This window comes from Fistularia commersonii, chromosome 6 (genome assembly GCF_037954325.1).
Source record: "Fistularia commersonii isolate RoL2024-O1a breed Wild chromosome 6, RoL_Fcom_v1.0, whole genome shotgun sequence".
NCBI classification, from domain to species: Eukaryota; Metazoa; Chordata; class Actinopteri; order Syngnathiformes; family Fistulariidae; genus Fistularia; species Fistularia commersonii.
The window spans coordinates 21,293,079-21,314,316 of record NC_141289.1 but is presented as its reverse complement, the minus strand read 5'-3'; the positions used below and the strand labels follow the sequence as shown (position 1 = coordinate 21,314,316).

Sequence of the window (21,238 nt, the reverse complement as noted above, 5' to 3'; positions counted from 1 at the left end):
AGGTTCAGTGAAATTTATCTGGTGGATTTCTGACCATAATCTGCAAGTGGACAGTGCATTGAGTAAAAGGAGTGGAGGCCGCAACCGTTTGTGTTCAGGAGGAAAATCTGCATTTCTGTCCACCTGTGAAAGCTGAGGGAGTCTTCATGTATGGTGAGACACATCCAGACCCCACCTTGTTCTTGATTTCTAAACATGAAATGTGAACATTTATTGCTTGAAATAGAAATATCAGTAAGTCACCAATTGGTTTATGTGGTGAATTTTGACGGTAACGGCAGTAATCTTCATCGAGCTACAATGATCATCCTTCGGTTGTGGTTATGTTTCAGCAGTTTGTGGTGTTTTACAACAGCGAGCCGGGTTTGCAGCGAACATCAGCAGCCGTTGACAAGAGTTAAACGCATTGAAAAGGATTTATCAGCATCTGTCGCTTGTAAAAACAGTAAGCGGTCGTCAGCAGCAATTAGCAGGACACCTCCACCGCGAGCAAGCTGAAGATAAACCTACTGAGACATGGAAAGGTCTGAGAGAGGCAGCGATGAGGAGATCAGGCCAGAGAAGCCACACTAAGATGGTTTGGTCGTCTGCAGAGGAGAGACAGGGAGTCCACTGGTGGAAGGATGCTGTGGTTGGAACTTGCAGGCAGGAGGTTTAGAGGAAGACCAAAGAGAAGATGTTGGTGCGAGAGAAGAGAGACAGAAAACGGGGTCAGATGGAGAAGGTCGACCTGCCGTGGCGACCCTGGAAGGGAGCGGACGAAAGGAAAAGACGGAGGTCTGTAAGTTGACGGCCAGTGGATGCAAGAAGCAGGCCAGTCGGACGCAGGACATCTCACGGCCTGCACTTCCACACGGAAGTCCATCACATCTCCAGTTAACCTTTCCAAGTTCTCCTAAGCTGACTGTTTTCAACCCTCTTCCAGAAACAAGGTCCATCATAGCTATTTACATCTGACATGCTGCTGGCCTACCGGCCTGAAAGCCCGTCGGCCTCACTCATCTTACCTCCTGGAAACAAAGTGCGTGGAGACTGATGTCTGCCAGAAAACACCTCTTGGAACGGTCACGCTCAAAATTCTCGGCACGAAGCTGCCAAAAATGTCCGAGGCCTTCCGATCGTGCCGCCTTGCTCTCGCCGGTCACCTCGTATGTCAAAAGCAAGCAGCCGGAACGGTACTCTCGTGTGAGCTGGACATCCCGTCATTATCCGAATGAGCAGAGAATGGTTTGGGTGGTTAGGCCTTTCCCTTGTCTTTGCTAACATCCGAAGCACACCTGTGGGCGGAGAGCAGAGGACCACTTTGGGCCTCTCGCAGGGAGTCGCTTCATTCAAGATGTATCCCAGGCTGCGTCGGCGCTGGTGGAGCTTCACTCGGCAACTTCCGCATCCAGCCCTTCTGGAAGTGGGCTGGGTTGCAATCTCCCAACCCTAACGTATCGCTGCCATGGCACTTTTCAGAGTCCTCATTTAGGAACTAACATTTTGCCTTCAGAAAAGGGTGACTTTTGCTCCGAGTGGCACCGTGAAAACAATCGTCGGTCGGAAAGTTCTGACAGTTGCGTCTCTTGTTTGCCGGGAAGCTGCTTAGAAAGGTAAAAGGATGAGAGGATCGCAGAGTGCACCGATAAAGTCCTTTCTTACAAAATAACTAGAACACCAAAATGTCTCGCTGGCGTGAATCATTCTGTTCCTTTTCTGGGAGGCTTGTTTGTTTCCGGCTTGTTTGGTCCAGGACGGCACTGCCATGTATTCAATGAAAGCCGGGGCAGCATTTACACACTCTGCCTTGATTCAAACACAATCCACTTTTGCAATGCAGGAACTTTTGGCCGTTCCTAAGACCTTTTTAGGAAATGCTTTTTCGTGCATCCGGACAGCGCAGGGACTCGGCTTCACCGCCCCTTTTGAAGCATTTTAGATCCCACGCCGAACCGCAGTGTTTTCAAGGTTCCACTGGAACTCGTATGACGGAGCTGCTTGGTGATCCCTGGAACTCGTGAGCGGTCCTCGTGGAACACACCGGCACCAGCTCGGTATGGATCAGCTAACTGAGGGCTTTTTCAAGCCATGAAGCAGCGCAAGGAGAAATTAAAAAAACATTTAACCCCATTTGATGGTCCGTGGTTCTGATATCTACGATGCCGCGATCACAAATGTTGCGGCAGCTTTACTCTCCTCCATGTTCCTCCGGACCTCCAAGACGTGTTGTTTTCTGAGTGTACAGCTAATAATAATAATAATAATAATGATAATAATAATAATACATGGGATTTTTATAGCGCTTTTCATGACACTCAAAGACGCTTCACAAGTAAAAAACAGAAGAAACAGAACATACACAGAATTATTGGGAAGAGTGTTGTGTGAAGCTAAATGTTCACATCGCAGGTGCTTGTGTTGCACCAGGCTCCTCTGCGTGACACACACACACACACACACACACACACACTCAGTTAACTTGTCATTGAGCGGTAACGATACCAAAACTGATCTTAATGTCTGTTCTTGTGTTTTACATGCTGAGGTCAGGAGTTGGGAATAAAAAAATATTGAGTTTAATTTGATAGGTTTTTCTGGAAATAGCGGGACTCAATTCGTTGCACTTGAATATTTGGACAGTGATATGGAGACGTGTTTGCATTTGTGAGTCATTTTATGGCTAATTGCTGATCGGGTTAATCCCTCGTACCCGGCAGGTGTGTGTGCTTGTTGCTGGGCTCTGCGTCCTCGCTACAAGAGGCTGGTTGACAACATTTTCCCAGAAGACCCAGAGGTAATTATACTTTGAAAAGTGGCTGAGGAAGCAGTGGGCCTTCACCATTTCAACTTGTATTGTGTGTGTGTGTGTGTGTGTGTGTGTGCGCGTCAGGACGGCCTTGACAAAGCCAACATGGAGAAGCTAACCTTCTTTGCACTGTCAGCACCGGAAAAACTGGACCGCATTGCTGCGTACCTGTCAGAGCGTCTGAACAGGGAGCTGATCCGTCACCGTTACGGGTGAGAGATCAACACACACACACACACACACAACTCTGGATTAGCGTCTAGTGTGGAGAATGTGATTGTCATCAAGCAACATATCAGACCAGAGAGCGACAGACAAACACCCGATGATCCTGATCCTCAGCGATGATGAACCAGGCAAAGTGGATGTTCAGAATATCGGCTGAGGCAAAGGGTGAGAACTGTCAAGCTGGAACTGGAACACCGACTTCAGTGGACGTGGAGCGTAAACCTATGGAGGATGGAAAGGTGTAGGACAGGCAGGAGAAAAGGTCAGACAAGCCTCACCAAGATGGTTTGATCATCTGCAGAGGAGGGACAGTGAACATGGCGGTAGACGGGTGCTGACGTTGGAGCTTCCAGGCAGGAGGCCAAGCAGAAGGACGGAGAAGGTTTCTGGATGTAGAGTCGGGGGCCAGACCTCCCGTTCTGCCTGGCCACCAGTATTCTGGCACCATATTTCTGATTTCCCGCCACTGTGGTGAGGTTTCACACCGTTCTTGGGTTTACCTGTGATGGACCAGGAAGCTGCAGCTTCAGCTACATGTGACTGTGGTTTCAGCCAAGATGTGCCTATGGACATCTTCCATTGTTTATCTGGAGCGTCCTCAACTCTGTGTGTGTGTGTGTGTGTGTGTCTGTCTGTGTGTCTGTCTGTGTGTGTGTGTGTGTGTTCTATCACCAGGTATGTATGTATTGCCATGGAGGCGATGGAGCAGCTGTTGCTGGCGTGTCACTGTCAGAGCATCAACCTTCTGGTGGAGAGTTTCCTGAGCACCTTAAGGCTGCTGCTGGAGGCCAACAACACACACCTACAAGTTCTGGCCACGCAATCTGTAAACTCCACCTTCATGTCATGACTGCACCTTCTATGGGCACAAATAACAAAACAAACTGCCTGTAACAATTGCTAAATGTGTGAACAGAAACATGTCACGTCTGCTTCCAATTCCTGGCATGGCATTGGACATCCATGACATCCATGACATCCATGACATCCATGACATCCATGACATCAGCAGCAAGCACCCCCACCACACACACACACACACACACTTGCAATAAAAAGCTGCAAATCCCCACCACCAAATGTGTTCTTACAAATTGACACCATGAACCTACAAACTTTGCAGCGGCACACACTCCCTGGCTTCAAATGTATAATTCTATAAATTATACACATAAAGCACACATAAAGCAAACAAACATGTCAGTTCTGTTCACAAATATGTGTCTCGCTCGGTTACATATTTAATCCTGATACCGATATAGATAAACGTGATATGAGGTTTATGTTGGGATGGTGGAAGTGGTTGGTGCACGTGGAGAAAGGTGGACATGTTCTGAATGAATGAATGAGCGGCTCATCCATGTCTTCATGTCGTCCTCTCAGCGGCTCAAAGTCCAGAGTCTGTGTTTCAAACACATCTGTTTGATTTCGACAAAATCAAACTAACACAATGTCAAATCTTGTTGTGGCAGCTCCGTTCAGATCTATTGATGTTGTTGTTCACATAAAGTGGGGTTCGTAAGCAGATGTGGTGACTGCTGGGGTTGGTCGGCGCCGGTTCAAGTCAAAAGGGGTTTGTTATGATAATAAGTGAGTTGTTTACAAGGATTATCATGACCTCCACGTCTCAGATCCTCCACTGACACGTGAACTGACACTTGGTTTCTTTGCATGTGAAATCTTTCGCACTTTCACAAGTTCATTCTTCTCTTCTGCAGTTTGTAAAGTTTGCCAACATTGAGGAAGACACGCCGTCTTACCATCGGAGTTATGACTTCTTCGTCACTCGTTTCAGCCAGATGTGTCATTCGGAGCACGAAGACCCGGAGACTCGCAGCAAGTTAGTTTTACGTGATGGTTAATGACAATTAATAGAACTGAAAAAAATAATACGATTGTGTCTAATGGCACAATTTCATTTTTCATTTGTCATGAATCATTCTCATCTCTTGACACGTTCACTTTGGTCGGACTGTATTTTCATGCCATTCCAGAAAATTCAAACATTCTATGACTTAAAAAAGGGGGGAAACTTTGTTATAGAAACCAATGATATTCAACCTACATTTTATATGCTGAAGGAAAAAGCTCAGTGCACATCTAATATTATTACCATCATTTTATCTGTTGTTGTTTTTGAGCCAATCTAAAGTATTAAATGGGTTCAAGATAAAAATAGTATGAATGCATTTTAATATTTGTTCTCAGATTAGCAAGTAATTAAAGTAATCTGAAATGTCTGCTGAGATTCACACCTGTATAATCAGAAAACTATGCAAGCGATTAGATTTCTGCATTTTTGATGAAGTCTATGATCTAAAAAAATTTGTGATTGATTTGCAAAACGTATTTTGCTTAGTTTTTGTCAGTGTACCTTTGCATATATTTGTGAAAGACCTGATTGTGGAGCAAGGGGGATATTTTCTGATGAAAACACACCTGAGAAGCCCTCACACACACGGAACCTGGAACATGCAAACTATAGACCAACACAGTGACATAACTCCCTACATATATTTGCATATATTTTCCCACATTCTTACTTTAATACTGCATGACTTACCTGCGTGTGTGTGTGTGTGTGTGTGTGTGTGTGTGTGTGTGTGTGTGTCAGACTCCGAGTATCAGGGATCCTCGGCCTGCAAGGTGTGGTCAGGAAGACGGTAGATGATGAGCTGCAGGTGAACATCTGGGAGCCTCATCACATGGAGCAGATTGTTCCTGCCCTGCTGGTCAACCTGAGGCAAGACACCGACACGCAAATCAACAGGTACGAGCTTGGACGTCCGATGTCACACACATTTACATGCTCACTCAGACTGACAGGCACATGCACTGTTGGAGGTATGAATACAGAGACACACACATTAATAGGAGGATTAACTCTTGTGCGCACAGTGACGTTCACACACACACTGTGCCGGGTACTTGGGTGCTGACACACACACATCTCCCTGGGTCTCCACCATATGGTGGAGTTTGCGGCTCCACGCCGACCTGAGCTGTATTGTCTTGAGCAGAGTGGAGGTCCAGACTAAGCACGGGATGATGAACAACAGCGAGAGGTAAAGTGGTTCCCGTTGAGATCAGGGAGAAAATAGCGTTGAGGCGTTGCCTGCGCTGACCTCACCGTGTGCAGGGAGGGATTTCTAGTGGTGTCTTCAAGATCAAAACCTGTGCACGTGGACGCCAACTCTCTGACGGTCACTGAGCCGGAGGTGGCCTGAGAGGAGCAGCTGTGCAGACCACAGATAGGTGGTCTCTCCTCGATGCATAACGTTGGATCTGCAGACAAACCCCTGGACGGGCTGGGGGGGCGCTCCTTTCTGGGGTCCCCAGAGGTGATGGGCATCAGGGGGCCGTGGGGAAACTCAGAAAGCCTCCACTGAGCACCAGTATGTTCATGTTTTCCCCGCTCACCTCCTCGGAGTGTGAGGAGAGGGGAGGAGAACTGATGGTATTTAAGCACCTTCACCCTGCCAGAGTGTCCGGCATTCTCGGACTGAGAGCACCACCTTCCAGTCCAAACCCAAATCCTGTTTCAGCACCGGGTTTGAGGTCAAGGCACCGATCGGTCCCAGAACACAACAGGGGTGTAAGTGGTCCGGGAGCATCTTAGGCCAAAGATCTATAATCAAGTTAAGAGGAAGAAGAAGAAGAAGAAGTCCCTATATTGTCACCTTCAGTTATACATGGTGTGCGACATCAGGGAAATTTGCCCCCTGCATCGAACCCATCATGGATGAACCTGAGCAGAAGGTCGCTCAGGACCAGCGCCGGGGAGCAGCTGGGGGTTCAGAGTCCTGCTGGATCGCAGGAGAGCTGCTGTCGGGCTTTGGGAGCTGCGGTCGGTTGCCTGGGATATTCAGGCGAAGGGAGGAGCAGAGCTGCCTGATGATTGGATCGATGGATCCGGTGGGAAGTAAACGTTGATGTGGAGGTTCTTGTTACTCCTCCATCTCCACGACTCTGAAATGATTCAATATTCATTTTGTCTGTGTGTGTGTGTGTGTGTGTGTGTGTGTGTGTGTGTGTGTGTGTGTGTGTGTGTGTGTGTGTGTGTGTGTGTGTGTGTGTGTGTCCAGTGTGTCTCCAGCAGAGCAGACAGAAGTGTTTTTCAGAGAGTTGTTGGGTCGAGCCGCTTATGGGCACATAAACAACGCGATCCGGCCTGTACTGATGTAAGACCAACTCACACACACACACTTTTGATGGAAAAAAAAATAGAGAGGTTTAATAAGGCATGTAAGAATTTACCTCCAAGTTTGTGCTAAATCATTTAAAAAAGAAAGATCAATTTGTTTTGCTTTTGCATTTCTAGTTGTTTTCATAATTTGGACTTTGCATGAACAAATTCTAATTCTACATTTTTAGCAAATTTAAGACCTTGGAAATGTTCTAGAATCCAAACACAGTAAACGACTCATCACTAGAATTTTCTTACTGAATGTGAGTTTTCCTGCGTTTAAATGCTGGTTCTTATGTTTGTTTTCAGGCACCTGGACAGTCATTGTCTCTGGGACGGACAAAGCTTTGCTGTTCGATGTTTTCAGATCATCATGTTTTCCGTCCAGGTAGGTACTCACACTACATACAGTTTTATCCAGCATTAATTTATTATACTGCCGCTCCTTCAGGTTTTTTTCCCCTGAAACAAGAACTTATGATTTATAGAAATGCTATTCTACGACTCTATCCGAGTCAGTGCTAACACCCTTACTGATGTGCACTGATTACTAATATTATAGAAATACTGCATATAAGTCAGCGCCAACACATGTCCGACCATTTATCAGTAATGTTGCAGTACAACCATCCAGTTTGCCAAAAACAGCAAGTGTTAAGTGTTATTATACTCCAGCTCCTGTAGGGCAGGGCTTTGCTCTGCTCATCCCTTCAGTCCGTGGACGGGCTGACGCTGCTCCGGTTCGCCCACCAGGCCGTCGCAAATGCACAGAAATTACAAAATGGGAAACTGCAGATGACATGAATGTGGGCTACAATGATCAGCTCTCATGCATTTGGTTTTAAATACATTTAAAAATAAAAGCCATGTTCATTTACTTGACTACTGTAAAACTGTAATACCGTAATTTCCGGACTATTGAGCACCTTAATATAAGCCGCACGTGCGAGTCCAGGGGTCGGCAACCCGCCGCTTTTCCATCTTTACACTGCGGCTCCGAGCGGCTTGGGAAAAGAAGTTATAAATATTTAATAGAAGTGTATTTCATTTGTGTTGATTCCTTTTTTTAACTTTTAGTTCTAAGTTGGAAGATTATTGTGATCTTGACATATTAAATAAAATTATATTTATTATTTTTCGCCGCTCAAAATAACGTCACCCTCGCGGTCGCCAGTAAAGTCCCGATTTGCAGATGCTGTGCGCAGAAGTTCAGGAGCAGAAGTCCCATAAACCAGGTAGAATAAATATTTATGAAGATATTTTGCAAATATTTATTTTTTATTGTTTACTGACACTGTGATTTTTTTTCCCGATTTATTTTTAAAATTCAGGTCAAGGCTCCGCTACACGCTCTGAAAGCCCAAAGCTCAAAATGAGTTCATTACATAAATAAAAAAATGTAATTTGCTCCGTAATACTTTGTGAATTTCAGAAGCAACACACTACACACTTATTTATACAAAGTGTAAAGGTAATAAAAAGCAATATATACAGTGGTACCTTTATTTTAGACGTCAAAAAGTAAATGCGGCTCCCGGTGTTTTCTTTTCCGAGGAAACCGGGTCCAAATGTCTCTGGGTGTTACGGGTTGCCGACCCCTGGTGTAGCCGATCGCTATCTCAGGCTTCCTCCTGCGCACTAAAACCGTCAAAGTCGTCGTCTTCGGTGTCGGAGTTGAACGGACTCAGAATTTCCCGCTCATTTCATCGGTTTGATGTGACGAGGATAAAGGTTTTAGCGGCGTGAAGCTCGTTAGCGTCCCTCACCAAAAAAAGTCCATAAATTAGCCGCATCGTTGTTTACGTGAAAAAAGTCGTGGCTCATTGTCCGGAAATTACGGTAGATAAGAAGGAAATGTTTGCTAGTAAAATGATATTCAGGTTGGGATTGCTTTCATTATAAATAAGAAATATTAACTTGTTGTTTTACTTGAGTGAAGTAAGTTGAATGGTTGTGTGTGTCCACATGTGGCCCTGCGATCGGCCGCCGAGCCTCGCAGTCCTGCAGTCCTGCAGTCCTGCAGTCCTGCAGTCCTGCAGTCCTGCAGTCCTGCAGTCCTGAAGTCCTGCAGTCCTGCAGTCCTGAAGTCCTGCAGCCGTTACAAAATGAATACCATATTCATTTGAATGTACACTGCTCAAAAAAATAAAGGGAACACTTAAAAAACACATCCTCGATCTAAATGAATGAAATATTCTTATGAAATACTTTGCTCTTTACACACTTGAATGTGCTGACAACAAAATCACACAAAAATGATCCATGGAAATCAATCGTATCAACCCATGGAGGTCTGGATTAGGAATCACACTCAAAATTAAAGTGTAAAAACAAACTCCAGGCTGATCCAACTTTGATGTAACGTCCTTAAAACAAGTCCAAATGAATCTGTGTTGCTTCCTGAGTGGACACTATGATTTCACACAAGTGGGATTGACTTGGAGTTACATTGTGTTGTTCAAGTGTTCCCTTTATTTTTTTGAGCAGTATGTGTCTTCCTTGGAATCCATCAGTGGCGTCTGCGGCAGGCGGGAGCCGATCCCTGAGCGTCGCTCTGCCGTCACTCTCAGAATACACATTTCAACCAAATGCATTTCATCTAATTCTGCCACCACAGTCCCAGCATTCCCACCTCGTCATCCAGCAACTGCTGGGTCACCTGGATGCCAACAGCCGCAGTCCGGCGCTGGTCCGAGCCGGGATCGTGGAGGTTCTGTCCGAAGTGGCCGTCATTGAACCGTCGGGATCAGTTGGTCAGAAGTTTATTCTTTGGGATTTTACGGTCAACCAGGTACTGACACCTCCATGACTTGTTTCCCCTTACAAATATATATGTGTGTGTGTGGTTGTGTGTGTGTGTGTGTGTGTGTGTGTGTGTGTGTGTGTACAGGGCCGGCTGTCCTGGAGGTCTTCAACACGTTGCTGCGACACCTCAGACAGAGCGTCAATTACCAGATCACCGGTCACTATGACAACGGCGGGGAACAGAGAAGCGGTTGCAGTGAGGAGGAGACCCTGCAGGAGGCCGTCATAAAGACCATTGGTCAGCTGAGACAGAAGTGAAGATGCCTAAAATTTGATTTAGAAAGCTCAAAATCTGAAAACCTTGGTCTCATTTGAGCATTGTCAAAAATATATGGAAATGAAGAGGGATGAAAAAGAACCAGAGTAAATTATTGAATCAGCAATGAGTCTTTCAGAGGGACAGCACATGTTAGATGTTTTGGAGAGAAGATCAGAGCAGCCAGACGGAGATGGTTGGGTCGTGGACGGAGGAGGGAGAGACAGATGCTGGAAATGGAGGTCTGGAGGAAAACCAAAGAGAAGATGGATGGACGTGGTGAGAGAGGATGTGAAGGTGGTTGGTGTGAATGAGGAGGATCCAGAGAACAGGGTGAGATGGAGAAGAAGGATGGGCTGTGGAGACCCTGAAGGGGAAAGACCAAAGGAGAAGAACAAGAAGACTAAAATATTGACTGAGAATGAGAAAACGGCCATAACAGGCCCTCAACTTGTCTTGTATAAAGTGGCAGGTTAAAGACATTGAAGGTGGAATGTCACATTTCGCACCAGGATTTAACTTTGGCACAATGGAAACCGTGATGCTGAAATGTTTCCAAATCATTTTGTTGTTTAACATAATTTAAGTTCATTGAACCACAGCTCTGTAGCATCTGTTGAAGTGTGTCTCACACACACTTTCGTCCGTCCAGGATCCTTTGCCAACACACTGCCTGTCTACCAGAGGTCGGAGGTCATGCTGTTCATCATGGGGAAAATTCCGGTGCCTGGAATTTACCCCGCCTTGGGATCGCCCAACGCCGGGTAGGTCCCAGGCTGCCGCCTTGACGCTGGCAACTTTCCTTTGGCTGTTGTTTGGTTTGTCGCTTCTTCTGTTTGTGATGATGTTCTGCAGTGGTTTGGTCTCTGTGTTTGCGACTCAAGGCCTGGCTTGAAGTGGCTGCTCTTCTTCTAGGTTTGAAGGGAGCAGGATGATCCAGGTGATGCTGCTGAAGTCTCTGGCCCTGGTGAGAGGAAACACCGACGTTTCAGCCAAACGGCTTCGTAAAAACAATTGACCGAAAACGTTTCCGATGCGTCGACCCAGTAAATGATAATAATAACAATGGAGGATAAGCGGTTGATATCTTCGGCGGTGATGAATTGAACGCCGGTCCCGACCTCCAGGTGTCGGAGCGTTACGAGAGTTCGAATCTGTTGACGGCGCTGCCCTCTTCCTTCCTGGAGCCGCTGCTGTCCTTCACCCTGACGGAGGACGCAGAGATCCACCTTCAGGTCCTCTCCATCCTCACTTCGCTCATCGACCGCAATCGCAACGCAGCCAGGCTGGCGGGGGCCGGGTCAGCGCCTCCGCTCGTTGCACCGTTAGCATTTTCATCTATTTCATTTCACATCTTAGCATATTCATCTATTCTCACCGTTGTCCTCGTTCGACGTCCAGCGTGGAGTTGGATGTGGCGTCGCTCCAGCTGAAGGAGGAGAAAAGCTCCCGGCAGGATGACCTCTTCATTAGAAAGGTGCCGCGCAGACGCGGGTTCGAGTCACGGCGTGACCACGACGAAGGATTTGTCGACATTTTACCCCATCATGTGTTTTTCTGCTCAAACATTTTAGCTTCTGCGGCTCATCCAGGCTTGATTTTCAGTCACATTGTGTGTGTGTGTGTTTGCCATCAGTACGCCCAGCGTCTCTACAGACACATATATCTGACCTGTAAGGAGGAGAGCTGCGGGCCGAGCCACTACCAGGCCCTGTTTGTCCTGCTGGGCGTGATGAGCGTGGAGCTGGCCAAGGAGGAGGTGCTGCTGGATCTCCTGCGACTAGCTCTTGCACTTCAGGTCGGTCCGACGCTCTCCGGTGTTTCCAGCCGAATGAACTCCGTCGACCCAAACTCCTGCGGTTTCCCTTCTCCCCTGCGATGGGTGGCTAGGATCTGGCCGTGAATGGAGAGGAGAGTCTGGCTCCTTCCAACCGCTGCGGCGTGCATGCGGTCTGCGCCGCCTTCCTCAACCTGCTGGCCCAGGTGGGCCCCATGATGCACATCCGACACCACGTGCTGCAGGTGAGACCACACAGAGGCTGGCCTGTAGAGCTGTTTGATGGGAAGTAACCCATGATACTCTGTGTGTGTGTGTGTGTGTGTGTGTGTGTGTGTGTGTGTGTGTGTGTGTGTGTGTGTCTGTGTGGGTGAGAGTAGGTGATCAGGAGACGCCAAAGGACCAGTCCAAACCTGTTGATAGATGCCATCCTCGGTGATATGCCAAAGTACACTCACACTCACACACACACACACACGTTATGCACATTCAACTTTTTTCACAACAATTTATTAAAACCCCAGAAATCTATTAGTTATCTTAACTTTGAAATTATGATAATTATTGTATCTTTTTTTTGTCCCAATTTTGAATATTATTCTCTAGTTCCAAACATCCCCTTTGGCCGACTGTGAAATGATGTTTTTGAAGTACTTACTAGTCACTAGATGGTTTATGGAAAAGAATCAGAAACTCATCCTGGAGTTGTGATGGATGAGGAGAGACCAGGATTAAATGCAAATATCTCAACAGCTGCTGCCACTGAACCCTGTGGAAGCACCTTATTTAGGAAGATCATGTTGTGTCTTAGGTTGGAATGTTATTAAAGGGTTTCATTTATTGAATACTTTTGAGAGCAGACAACAGGTAGAGGAACATCTAGAGAGGTGGAGGTATGCTCTGGAAAGGAGAGGAACGAAAGTTAGTGGCAGCAAGACAGAATATATGTGTGTGAATGAGAGGAACTCGGGTGGAACGGTGAGGCTACAGGGAGTGGAGATCAAGAAGCTGGAGGATCTCAGGTACTTGGGGTCAACAGTCCAGAGCGTAGGAGAGTGTGGAGAAGAGGTGAAGAGACGGTCCAAGCAGGTTGGAATGGGTGGAGAAAAGTGTCAGGGGTACCAAGAGATAGAAGAACATCAGCCAGAAGGAAAGGAAAGGTGTACAAGACAGTGGTGAGACCAGCGATGATGTTTGGACTAGAAACTGTTCCAATGACCAAAAGACAGCAGGCAGAACTGGAGGTTACAGAGATGAAGATGTTGAGGTTCTCTTTGGGAGTGACCAGGATGGAGAGGATCAGGAATGAGTCCATCAGAGGAACAGCACATGTTAGATGTTTTGGAGAGAAGGTCAGAGAAGCAAGACTGAGATGGTTGGGTCATGGACAGAGGAGGGATAGAGAATATATTGGTAGACGGATGCTGGAATTGGAGCTGCCAGGCAGGAGGTCTGGAGGAAGACCAAAGAGAAGATTTATGGACGTAGTGAGAGAAGATATGAAGGTAGTTGGTGTGAGAGAGGAGGATCCAGAGAAGAGGGTGAGATGGAGAAGGTTGACTCGCTGTGGCGACACCTGAAGGGAAAAGCCGAAAGAAGAAGAAGAATTTATTGAATACTTTAGACAAAGGGACACTGATTTACAGTGAATTGGACGAATGACAAATCAGAGATTTTGATAATGTTCTTTATTTCAAAAGGCTCTCTGTTAAGTTACTTTCAAGTTTTTTGTGAAGTTAATTGACTGTTTTTTTACTTTGTTTACTTATTATTCTCGGTCGTGCTAGATTGGCTTTTCATAGAGGCGGCATCATTTCTATGCATATGTTTGTATAGAAACACAGTCTGAAGCATCTTTATCTATATATTCCGATCTCTTGGACTTGAGGATGCAGGGTGTTGGAGTGTCGCAGTGGTTTGTGCCTCATCCTCACCGCACAGAGGGGAGGCGCTTCCAATGGAAAATGGCATGTATGTGATGGATGCGACAGCTGAGAGAGACTCCGGCATCTCCGTGAGCGGCGGGTTCTTCTCATGCCTGCGTGTGCATGAGAAAGACAACAACATGAACATCTGTGCAAACTTCTACTGGCATCCTGCTGTGTGTGTGTGTGTGTGTGTGTGTGTGTGTGTGTGTGTAATACATTGGCTTGAAATTATGAGTCGATTATGCAGGAAAAGTTGATTGCTGAATTAACAAATATTTACAGATCTTTCTATTTCATTAGAGCTTAACTGGTAAAGGACATTTACGCCAACGTCAATCTTACGTGAACTGAAATGCTGATCAGCAAATGTTGTTTATGAAACAGAAGTAAAGAAGTAAAAGTCTGTGTGGAAACCGTGGCATCTATAATTTCTGTTCAAATTTCTGTGAGAAGATGCGATAGCTTACTGTGAACCAGAGGGAGAGAAACATCATTTGTTTTGTGTGTGTGTGTGTGTGTGTGTGTGTGTGTGTGTGTGCGCGTGTGCCAACCTGTGTGTGTGTGTGTGTGTCCTTGTGTTTGTCAGATCTCCAGCAGATGGGGAACTGAAGGTAGATGATGAGCTTCTGTTCGCACAGTCAAAGATCTGCGAGGCTCTGAGGGAAAGCAACTACCACGCTCAGGCCGAGTTCATCAGCACCAGATACACACCTCAGCTGACAGGTAGTGTACACACACACACACACACACACACGCACGCTCTCACACACACACACACACACACACACTGACACGCTGCTTGTACTGGGTCCAGATGAGGAGAGTCTGTCCCGGAGAAAGAGCGTCGGGGACGTGGTTTCCGTGCAGATGGACGAGGACGCGCCGTGTCGTCCTCTCTCTCAGCAAGTAGGCGCCTCAGATCGCATGCTTGGAAAGCAGCTACGGCAGCGTTCCTTTTTCATCGGGATTTATTTTGCTTTTTTCATACAAATGTTTTTGGCTGAAATTTGTCGGAGTTTACCTTCCGTTCCATACGTTACCGTATCGACCCGGAGAATTTCCATCTTCATGACCAGCCGCTGCAACTGACAGCAGAAGCTCACGGTTTCATTGATCGATTACCATCGATTACCATCTTTTCGTCCGCCCTATCTTTAGCTGTAGCGGATAAATAAGCGACCTGCATCGTGTCACAATGTCCTGTGAGACTTTCTTCTCTCCTTTTCTTTGTAACGCCCCCCCGCTCCTCCTTTTCTCCTTTTGAAAACACACTATGATGTTTTTCAGTCCAACTCTCACCTGTTTTTTCTGTCGTCCCCAGAAGCTGGAGAAAGAAGCGATCACCTTCAAGACCTTAAAGAATGCCATCGGTATGAGATAAAGTTCTGAACAGCTAATGTTTGAAGGACAAGCGCGAGTCGATCGTCTTCACGCATCGTCTCTGGCGCGACGAGCAGAAGAAATCTCTTCGGTCCTTCAGCGAAACATGGCGTCTTTCAGCGCAGAGAGGAAATGTCCAGATGCTCATAAAGCTTTTCTTTTGGACCTCCAGATGACAGCGGCGGTGTGGAGGAGGAGGAGGAGCGGCGCCGCAGACTGGTTGAGAAGTTCCAGACGGCGCCCTTCGAGGAGATCGCCGCAGAGTGCGGCGCCCGGGTCAGTCGCCTCTGAGTCCCGAGTATTTCTCCGGCCCCGGATTCTGGTCCGACCCGAGGAGTACTCTACCCGTGACCCCCGTCCTGTTTGTGTTCTGACTCGCCGTGTCTCGGAATCCAAATTCAACCCAAGACCATCCACGCGTTTCTAAGTTCTGAAGCTATGGCTCCGCGTGCTTCTTGAAGCCCTTTGACCTTCTGACCCCGTTCTGTCCTCAACAGGCATCTCAGCTGCGCTCCGAACTGGACCGCGTGTTCCAGCTCGTGGTTCGTTCTCCTCCATCTCCGTCTGGGCTTTCGCCTCCGAGGTCGACGCCTCTGAGCCAGATGAAGTTTCCTGACCTGTGTGTTTACTAGCCACGTGCACGAACGAGGGCTTTGAGATGGTAAATGTTGTAGGATGCTAGACGACTGAAACACAATGTTCCATTGAAATGTGAAAATGAATGTGTATCCGTCTATCTTTGTCTCTGCATGTCTGTCAACTTAAATTGTTTATTGAAAGTACTTGATTGAATTGAAGTTGAATATTCTTAACTGAAAAACAGACATTAATGAAACTGCATATTGGATATTTGCTGAATTTAGCAGTTTGAGTCATGAAATGGTTACATTAATTCACCAGACTATAGTAGATCACTTGAAGTGGTTCAATAAATAATATAAATAAGAAAATATCATATATATTCATTATATGGGCTTGTAGACGGAGATGGTCGGGTCATGGACAGAGGAGGGATGGAGAATATATTGGTAGACGGATGCTGGAATTGGAGCTGCCAGGCAGGAGGTCTGGAGGAAGACCAAAGAGAAGATTTATGGACGTCGTGAGAGAAGATATGAAGGTAGTTGGTGTGAGAGAGGAGGATTCAGAGAACAGGGTGAGATGGAGAAGGTGGATTCGCTGTGGAGACCCTGAAGGTGAAAGACCAAAGGAGAAGAAGAAGGGCTAGTATGATACCTGCTCGACAAACTTTCAGTCGGACATGTTTGGATTGATTTATTGGCAAACTCAGATCAATTCTTACTGTGAAACAGATTTCTTTCCTCGTCCATCCCTCCGCTGCCGTTTACTTTGCCGGGTCAAAAGTAGGATTGCAGGTTGAGGGATTATTGAAACTGATCAAGAATATGATGAGGGGGCGTCACGGCGTCACGGCGTCTCGGCGGCGCTTCGGGCTCCCAGCATGGAGGACCCTGGTCGGATCCTCACCAGGGGACCTTTCTGTGTGGAGGAGGCATGTTCTCCCATGTCTGCCTCCATCTCCTCCCACAGGCCCAAAACATGCAGCAGGTTCATCGGACAAAAAGCCCCGAATGAGTGAGTGAATGTTGTCTGTCCGCCACTGAAAGGTGACAGTCCAGGTGAACCAGCCTCTCGCCCGCTGACGGCTGGGAGAGGCTTCGCCATCCCGCCACCCTGAGCGCAGGGAAACGGCAGAAGACGGATGGATGGAGAAATATTATAAATGTAACCAGGGGAAAAATATAAACGGTGAGTTCTTTGTGTTAAGCTCGAGTGTTAAACACTATAAGTAGATCCATGATGTTTGTCAAGGCAAGTCAGATTTGATTTGTGAAGCATCGGTTCGCACGTTACACACAGACTGACCCCAGACCAGCCTCCTGACAACGGTTTTCCAAATAGCAAGCAAGCAGCGACAACGGCAAGGAGAAACCGCCTCTTATCGGCAGGACTCTGGCCACCGGAGAGCGTCTGGGCGCCGAGAGGACTTTGGCCTGGACGAGGGTTCTGGCAGCGAGCGGGTGAACAGCTGGCGCCGGCTGGTGGAGTCGAGAGAACTGGAGCGGCCGGGCGAGAGGCGCCGGCGTGAACCCGCGAGAAGGAGCGAGCGGGTCAGGGAGAAGGAGCCAAAGAGAGGCCGTAAGGCTCGGATGGTTTAGGAAACAGCAACGAACGCCGGCGACGGTTGCCAGGAAGGAGCACCAGCCGTGCGCCTCCCTGATGCACGGCGATGGTCTGTCAATGGAACCAACGGAATGGAAAGGAAATGTAGGAGAGAGAAGAGCTCTTCTCAGAGCTCCGCCGGGCCCAAAAAGTGACCGTATTCAAGAAAGGGGACAAGGCTGAACGTTGAAACCACAGGGGTCGTCCTTCCTCGCGTCCTTGCCTATCCGAGGCGAGGGCTCTCCGAGGAGGAACTCCCCGAATCACATGTGGCTTCCGACCAACTCGCCGACTTCAGGAAAAGTGCCGGGAACAACGGCCTTCTCTGAACATGGCCTTCATAGACCTGACGAGGGCCTGAGATTCTGTCCACACATTCTCACTCCCAAGCCAGCGTCAGATACTCACGGGTCGGGCAGCTCTCAGCGTTTTCCAACGAACTGGAGAAGCGTCTATTTTCGGTTGCAGCGTCACCGAAGGAACGCGATTTCACATTTAGAGCAGAAAGATGTGGAAAACACAAACTCTGCTGGTGTTGAGGTTAGGTTTAGGTATAACTTCAGATTTACTGAACCGATGGCCCGCACTTTCACCTGAACAGGTTCAAAGCCAAGGGTAGAGAGTCAGTCATCATGGAGCTCCAATAGGCTGGCACCATTGCAGCTCACTCCCTAGAAGACCTCCAGAACATTCTCAATGCCTTCGCCAGGGAACATAGAGCCCTGGGTCTCGCCTTGAGCTCGAAGAAAACCCAGGTTCTATACCAACCACCAACCAGCCATCATACCAGCACATCATCAAAGTGGGCACCACCGTTCTGGAAAACGTGGACCACTTCCCCTACTTTGGGACTCTTCTCCCCTCCAAAGCGACATGGACTCTGAGGTAAAGCAGGTCCTGAGTTATGCTTGTAGGGCCGACGCCAAACTCAGAATACAGGCTCCGACAACCGAGACCAGAGGGCTCCGACAAAGCTTTGGTCAACTCTCCTGTATGGAGCGGAGTCATGGACCGCCTACAGCGGACACCTAGAAGCCTTGGAGTTATAACATCGAAGAGCTCTGCAGAAGATCCTGAGGATAAACCTGGGAGACAGACGCGGCGTCATCAGCATTCTTCAGGGGGAGTGACCACCATCATGATGTAACAACAACTCAGATGGATAGACCAAGTCATCTGCACGCCCAACAAAGCAGATCCTTAACTCCCAGCTGAAGGTGGACAGCGAGCCCCCGGTGGGCCGAAGAAAAGATTTAAGGAGAACATTCAAAGCAGCCTCTCCAGCCGGGAGAAGCTTGCACTGAGCAGGTACTGCTGAGGGAAAGCACTGCAGGAAGGTACAGCACGCCATGAGTTCGCCATCGGCCGCGCTGCAGAAGCAAAGCGGTAATACCGTAAGGACGGACGCGGAGGACTCATCAACCCTCCGCCGCTCTAACCTTCCCACGTCCTTCCCACACTGCAGAAAGATACCTGGGTCAAGGGTCGGCTTCCGCTGCCACTTCAGGACCCACAAATGAGACGACCCTCCTGTGTGAGGACAGTCCTACTCTACACCGCTGAAGAACAGAAAGAAGAACATATCCAGACAGAACTTTGGCTGGTGGTTCAGCTCCGTCTCCTTCCCCATTAGAGAGGTGACGCTCACCAGTCCAGGAGCCAGTTCCTGCTGCTCCTTCCTTCGGCCACCGCCCGGCTCACGCTGTTCCCGAGCTTCACCTACAGCTGGTGAGCCCGTAGGACGGAGGATGGGAGACCGTGGTGTCTTTCTCCTTGACTGTACCAGGCAGACTCCATGGGCAGAGGACCCAGCGCCGGGTGCTCGCCGTCCCGGGCATGGCTCCCGAGGGGGGCCTTGCTACCACAGGAGAGGGAAAAAGAGATTCATTTCTGTTGATCAGCATAGTGGGTCTTCTGAACTGCACTTTGGCTGCTACCTTTTGTAAGACCTTTTTGCCTCTGGTGGCCCTACCAGGGCAATAAACACTGCCAGCGACTGGGGAACTCATCCACGCAAACCCCTCTACTGTGTGAAGATATGGGGTTCAGGGAGAGTCGCTAAAAAGTACTTTTCATCTGTCAGGTAATTATTTCAACCTTTTCCCCTTTAAATACAGCAACTACTTCTATTGAAGGCAAGCGGATTCTGAACGCTGCCTTCACAAGCTTTGGATCACAGCTTCTCCCCGTGGCCGAGCCTTCCCTGATGTTGTTTGTGGCCATTCATTGTCCTCCCCGGTACATCCGCAATTTTATCTCCGAATTATCAGACTTTCTTCGCTTCTTTTCTGCATGGTAAGAGCAGTACGACCGCCGCAGATTTTAACATTCGCATCGATTGTGACGACGATCCTCTGGGGAATGACTTGACATTGTTGAGTGATTTAATGTGACACAATGAATGTGTGGTCCAACTCATCCGTCTGGACTCGCGTTGGGCTCGGGGGTGTCGGCGAACGGTATCCGCTCGTTCCCGTTTTCAGATCTCTCGCGGATTTTATTTGACATTTATGTTCCTAATTTATCGTCCGTGAGTATAGAAGCAAGGAGTATCCGGGCGAATCCGGCCCAGTGCCTGACAAGGAACACTTTTTCCCACAGGAACTGCCTGGAAAAGGTAAGAGATTCACAAAGACAGTTTCACACACGCAAAAAGAATACAAGGCAAAAGGTTCAAAGGAAAGGTCGTCACTGCTGGTGAAAAATGTGCAACGTTCAGAAACCGACTGACTCCGGACGGAAGAGTAACCCACTGCGAGTGGGTTAGCAGGTTAGCATCGCGCCGCTGGACGGACCACCAAGCCGTCTCCGTGTTTCTGACCGCGTCCAAGTTTATTTCCAGCGCTGAACGGACCAGCACAGCCCGGACGTGCGGCGCCCGCCGCTGCAAATGCTCGGTTTGCGGTTCCATTTTGCCGTCAACAAACCTACGCCGTCCCTGTGGCCCCTCTGTGTGGTTAGTAAGCTGAACGGCTGAATATATATATATATATATATATATATATATATATATATATATATATGTTATAAAGCCCATCTGTGCAAGGTGTCATACTGACAGCCGGTGTCATCAGATTTGTGCCTGTGGAAAATACAAACATTAAGAACGGGGATTTTCATGAATGTCAAGTTATTCATTGATATGATATTTGCCTCTTCGGATCCCGAGCCTTTAGATCGCTACCGGTCAGCGTAAGGATTAGATATTATGTAATTTATGTTTCGGATTACTTTCGGGTTTTTCAGTCTTGAAAAGAAACGTTTCTTATCGACCGTTTGCGTCCTTGGCCGGGTTTCACCTTTTAATCATTGCGAGGTGTTATCAAGGTATGATTAGGCTGAATGGTTTCACTTTTTGTTGTGAAGTGGCCGAGGAACTTTTTCTTTTTTTTATTAACGAGACCACTATCAGATTAAGACCGACAGACTGGAAGCTCAACCAACACTTAGAAAAACTAAAATAACCTTTTCATTTTGGATACAAAAGCCCGTGTAATGTTGCATCTGCTATTGTTGAACCTTCAATTTAGGTGGACACACTTTTGTTGGCAGTCTAGATGGCGATTGTTGCTAAGAAGCCCAGCTCTAGAATGTCCTCGCCGGCCCGAACGTCTGGTTGGAGGCTCCGTCCGTCCGCACGTTACTTTTCAGTCTATTGGGAGGGAAGATATCAGAACCGGGACCAATGAATCTTTGGGTTGTGAGG

The 21,238-nt window shown here is 47.7% G+C and overlaps 1 protein-coding gene across 4 annotated transcripts; it reads left to right on the top strand.

The window, feature by feature from the left end:
• Positions 1-75: 75 nt before the first annotated feature.
• On the top strand, positions 76-16,240 carry LOC147233671 (protein EFR3 homolog B-like). Of its 4 annotated transcripts, XM_086147535.1 has the most exons (22): positions 76-153; positions 2,700-2,776; positions 2,873-3,000; positions 3,692-3,842; positions 4,735-4,856; positions 5,631-5,786; positions 7,102-7,197; positions 7,512-7,590; positions 9,820-9,955; positions 10,093-10,245; positions 10,916-11,027; positions 11,179-11,230; positions 11,391-11,563; positions 11,665-11,740; positions 11,900-12,061; positions 12,154-12,285; positions 12,421-12,488; positions 14,555-14,691; positions 14,783-14,874; positions 15,290-15,338; positions 15,521-15,624; positions 15,846-16,240. In XM_086147535.1, the coding sequence occupies exons 1-22, from the start codon at positions 147-149 to the stop codon at positions 15,978-15,980; spliced, it is 2,397 nt and encodes a 798-aa protein (XP_086003661.1). In that variant the 5' UTR covers positions 76-146; the 3' UTR covers positions 15,981-16,240. The 4 variants fall into 4 exon arrangements, 2 of the variants coding, with proteins under 2 accessions (XP_086003661.1, XP_086003660.1); XM_086147534.1 differs by having other exon boundaries at positions 11,665-12,061; XR_015106235.1 differs by lacking the exons at positions 15,290-15,338; positions 15,521-15,624; positions 15,846-16,240 and having other exon boundaries at positions 11,665-12,061; positions 12,421-12,475.
• The last annotated feature ends 4,998 nt before the right edge of the window (positions 16,241-21,238 follow it).

What these genes read in the sequence shown, in the direction of transcription:
- LOC147233671 (XM_086147534.1), top strand. An exon ending in ATCCTCGGTGATATGCCAAA is followed by an intron (nt 12,489 to 14,554) that starts GTACACTCACAC and finishes TGTGTTTGTCAG; the next exon opens with ATCTCCAGCAGATGGGGAAC. An exon ending in GTCGTCCTCTCTCTCAGCAA is followed by an intron (nt 14,875 to 15,289) that starts GTAGGCGCCTCA and finishes TGTCGTCCCCAG; the next exon opens with AAGCTGGAGAAAGAAGCGAT.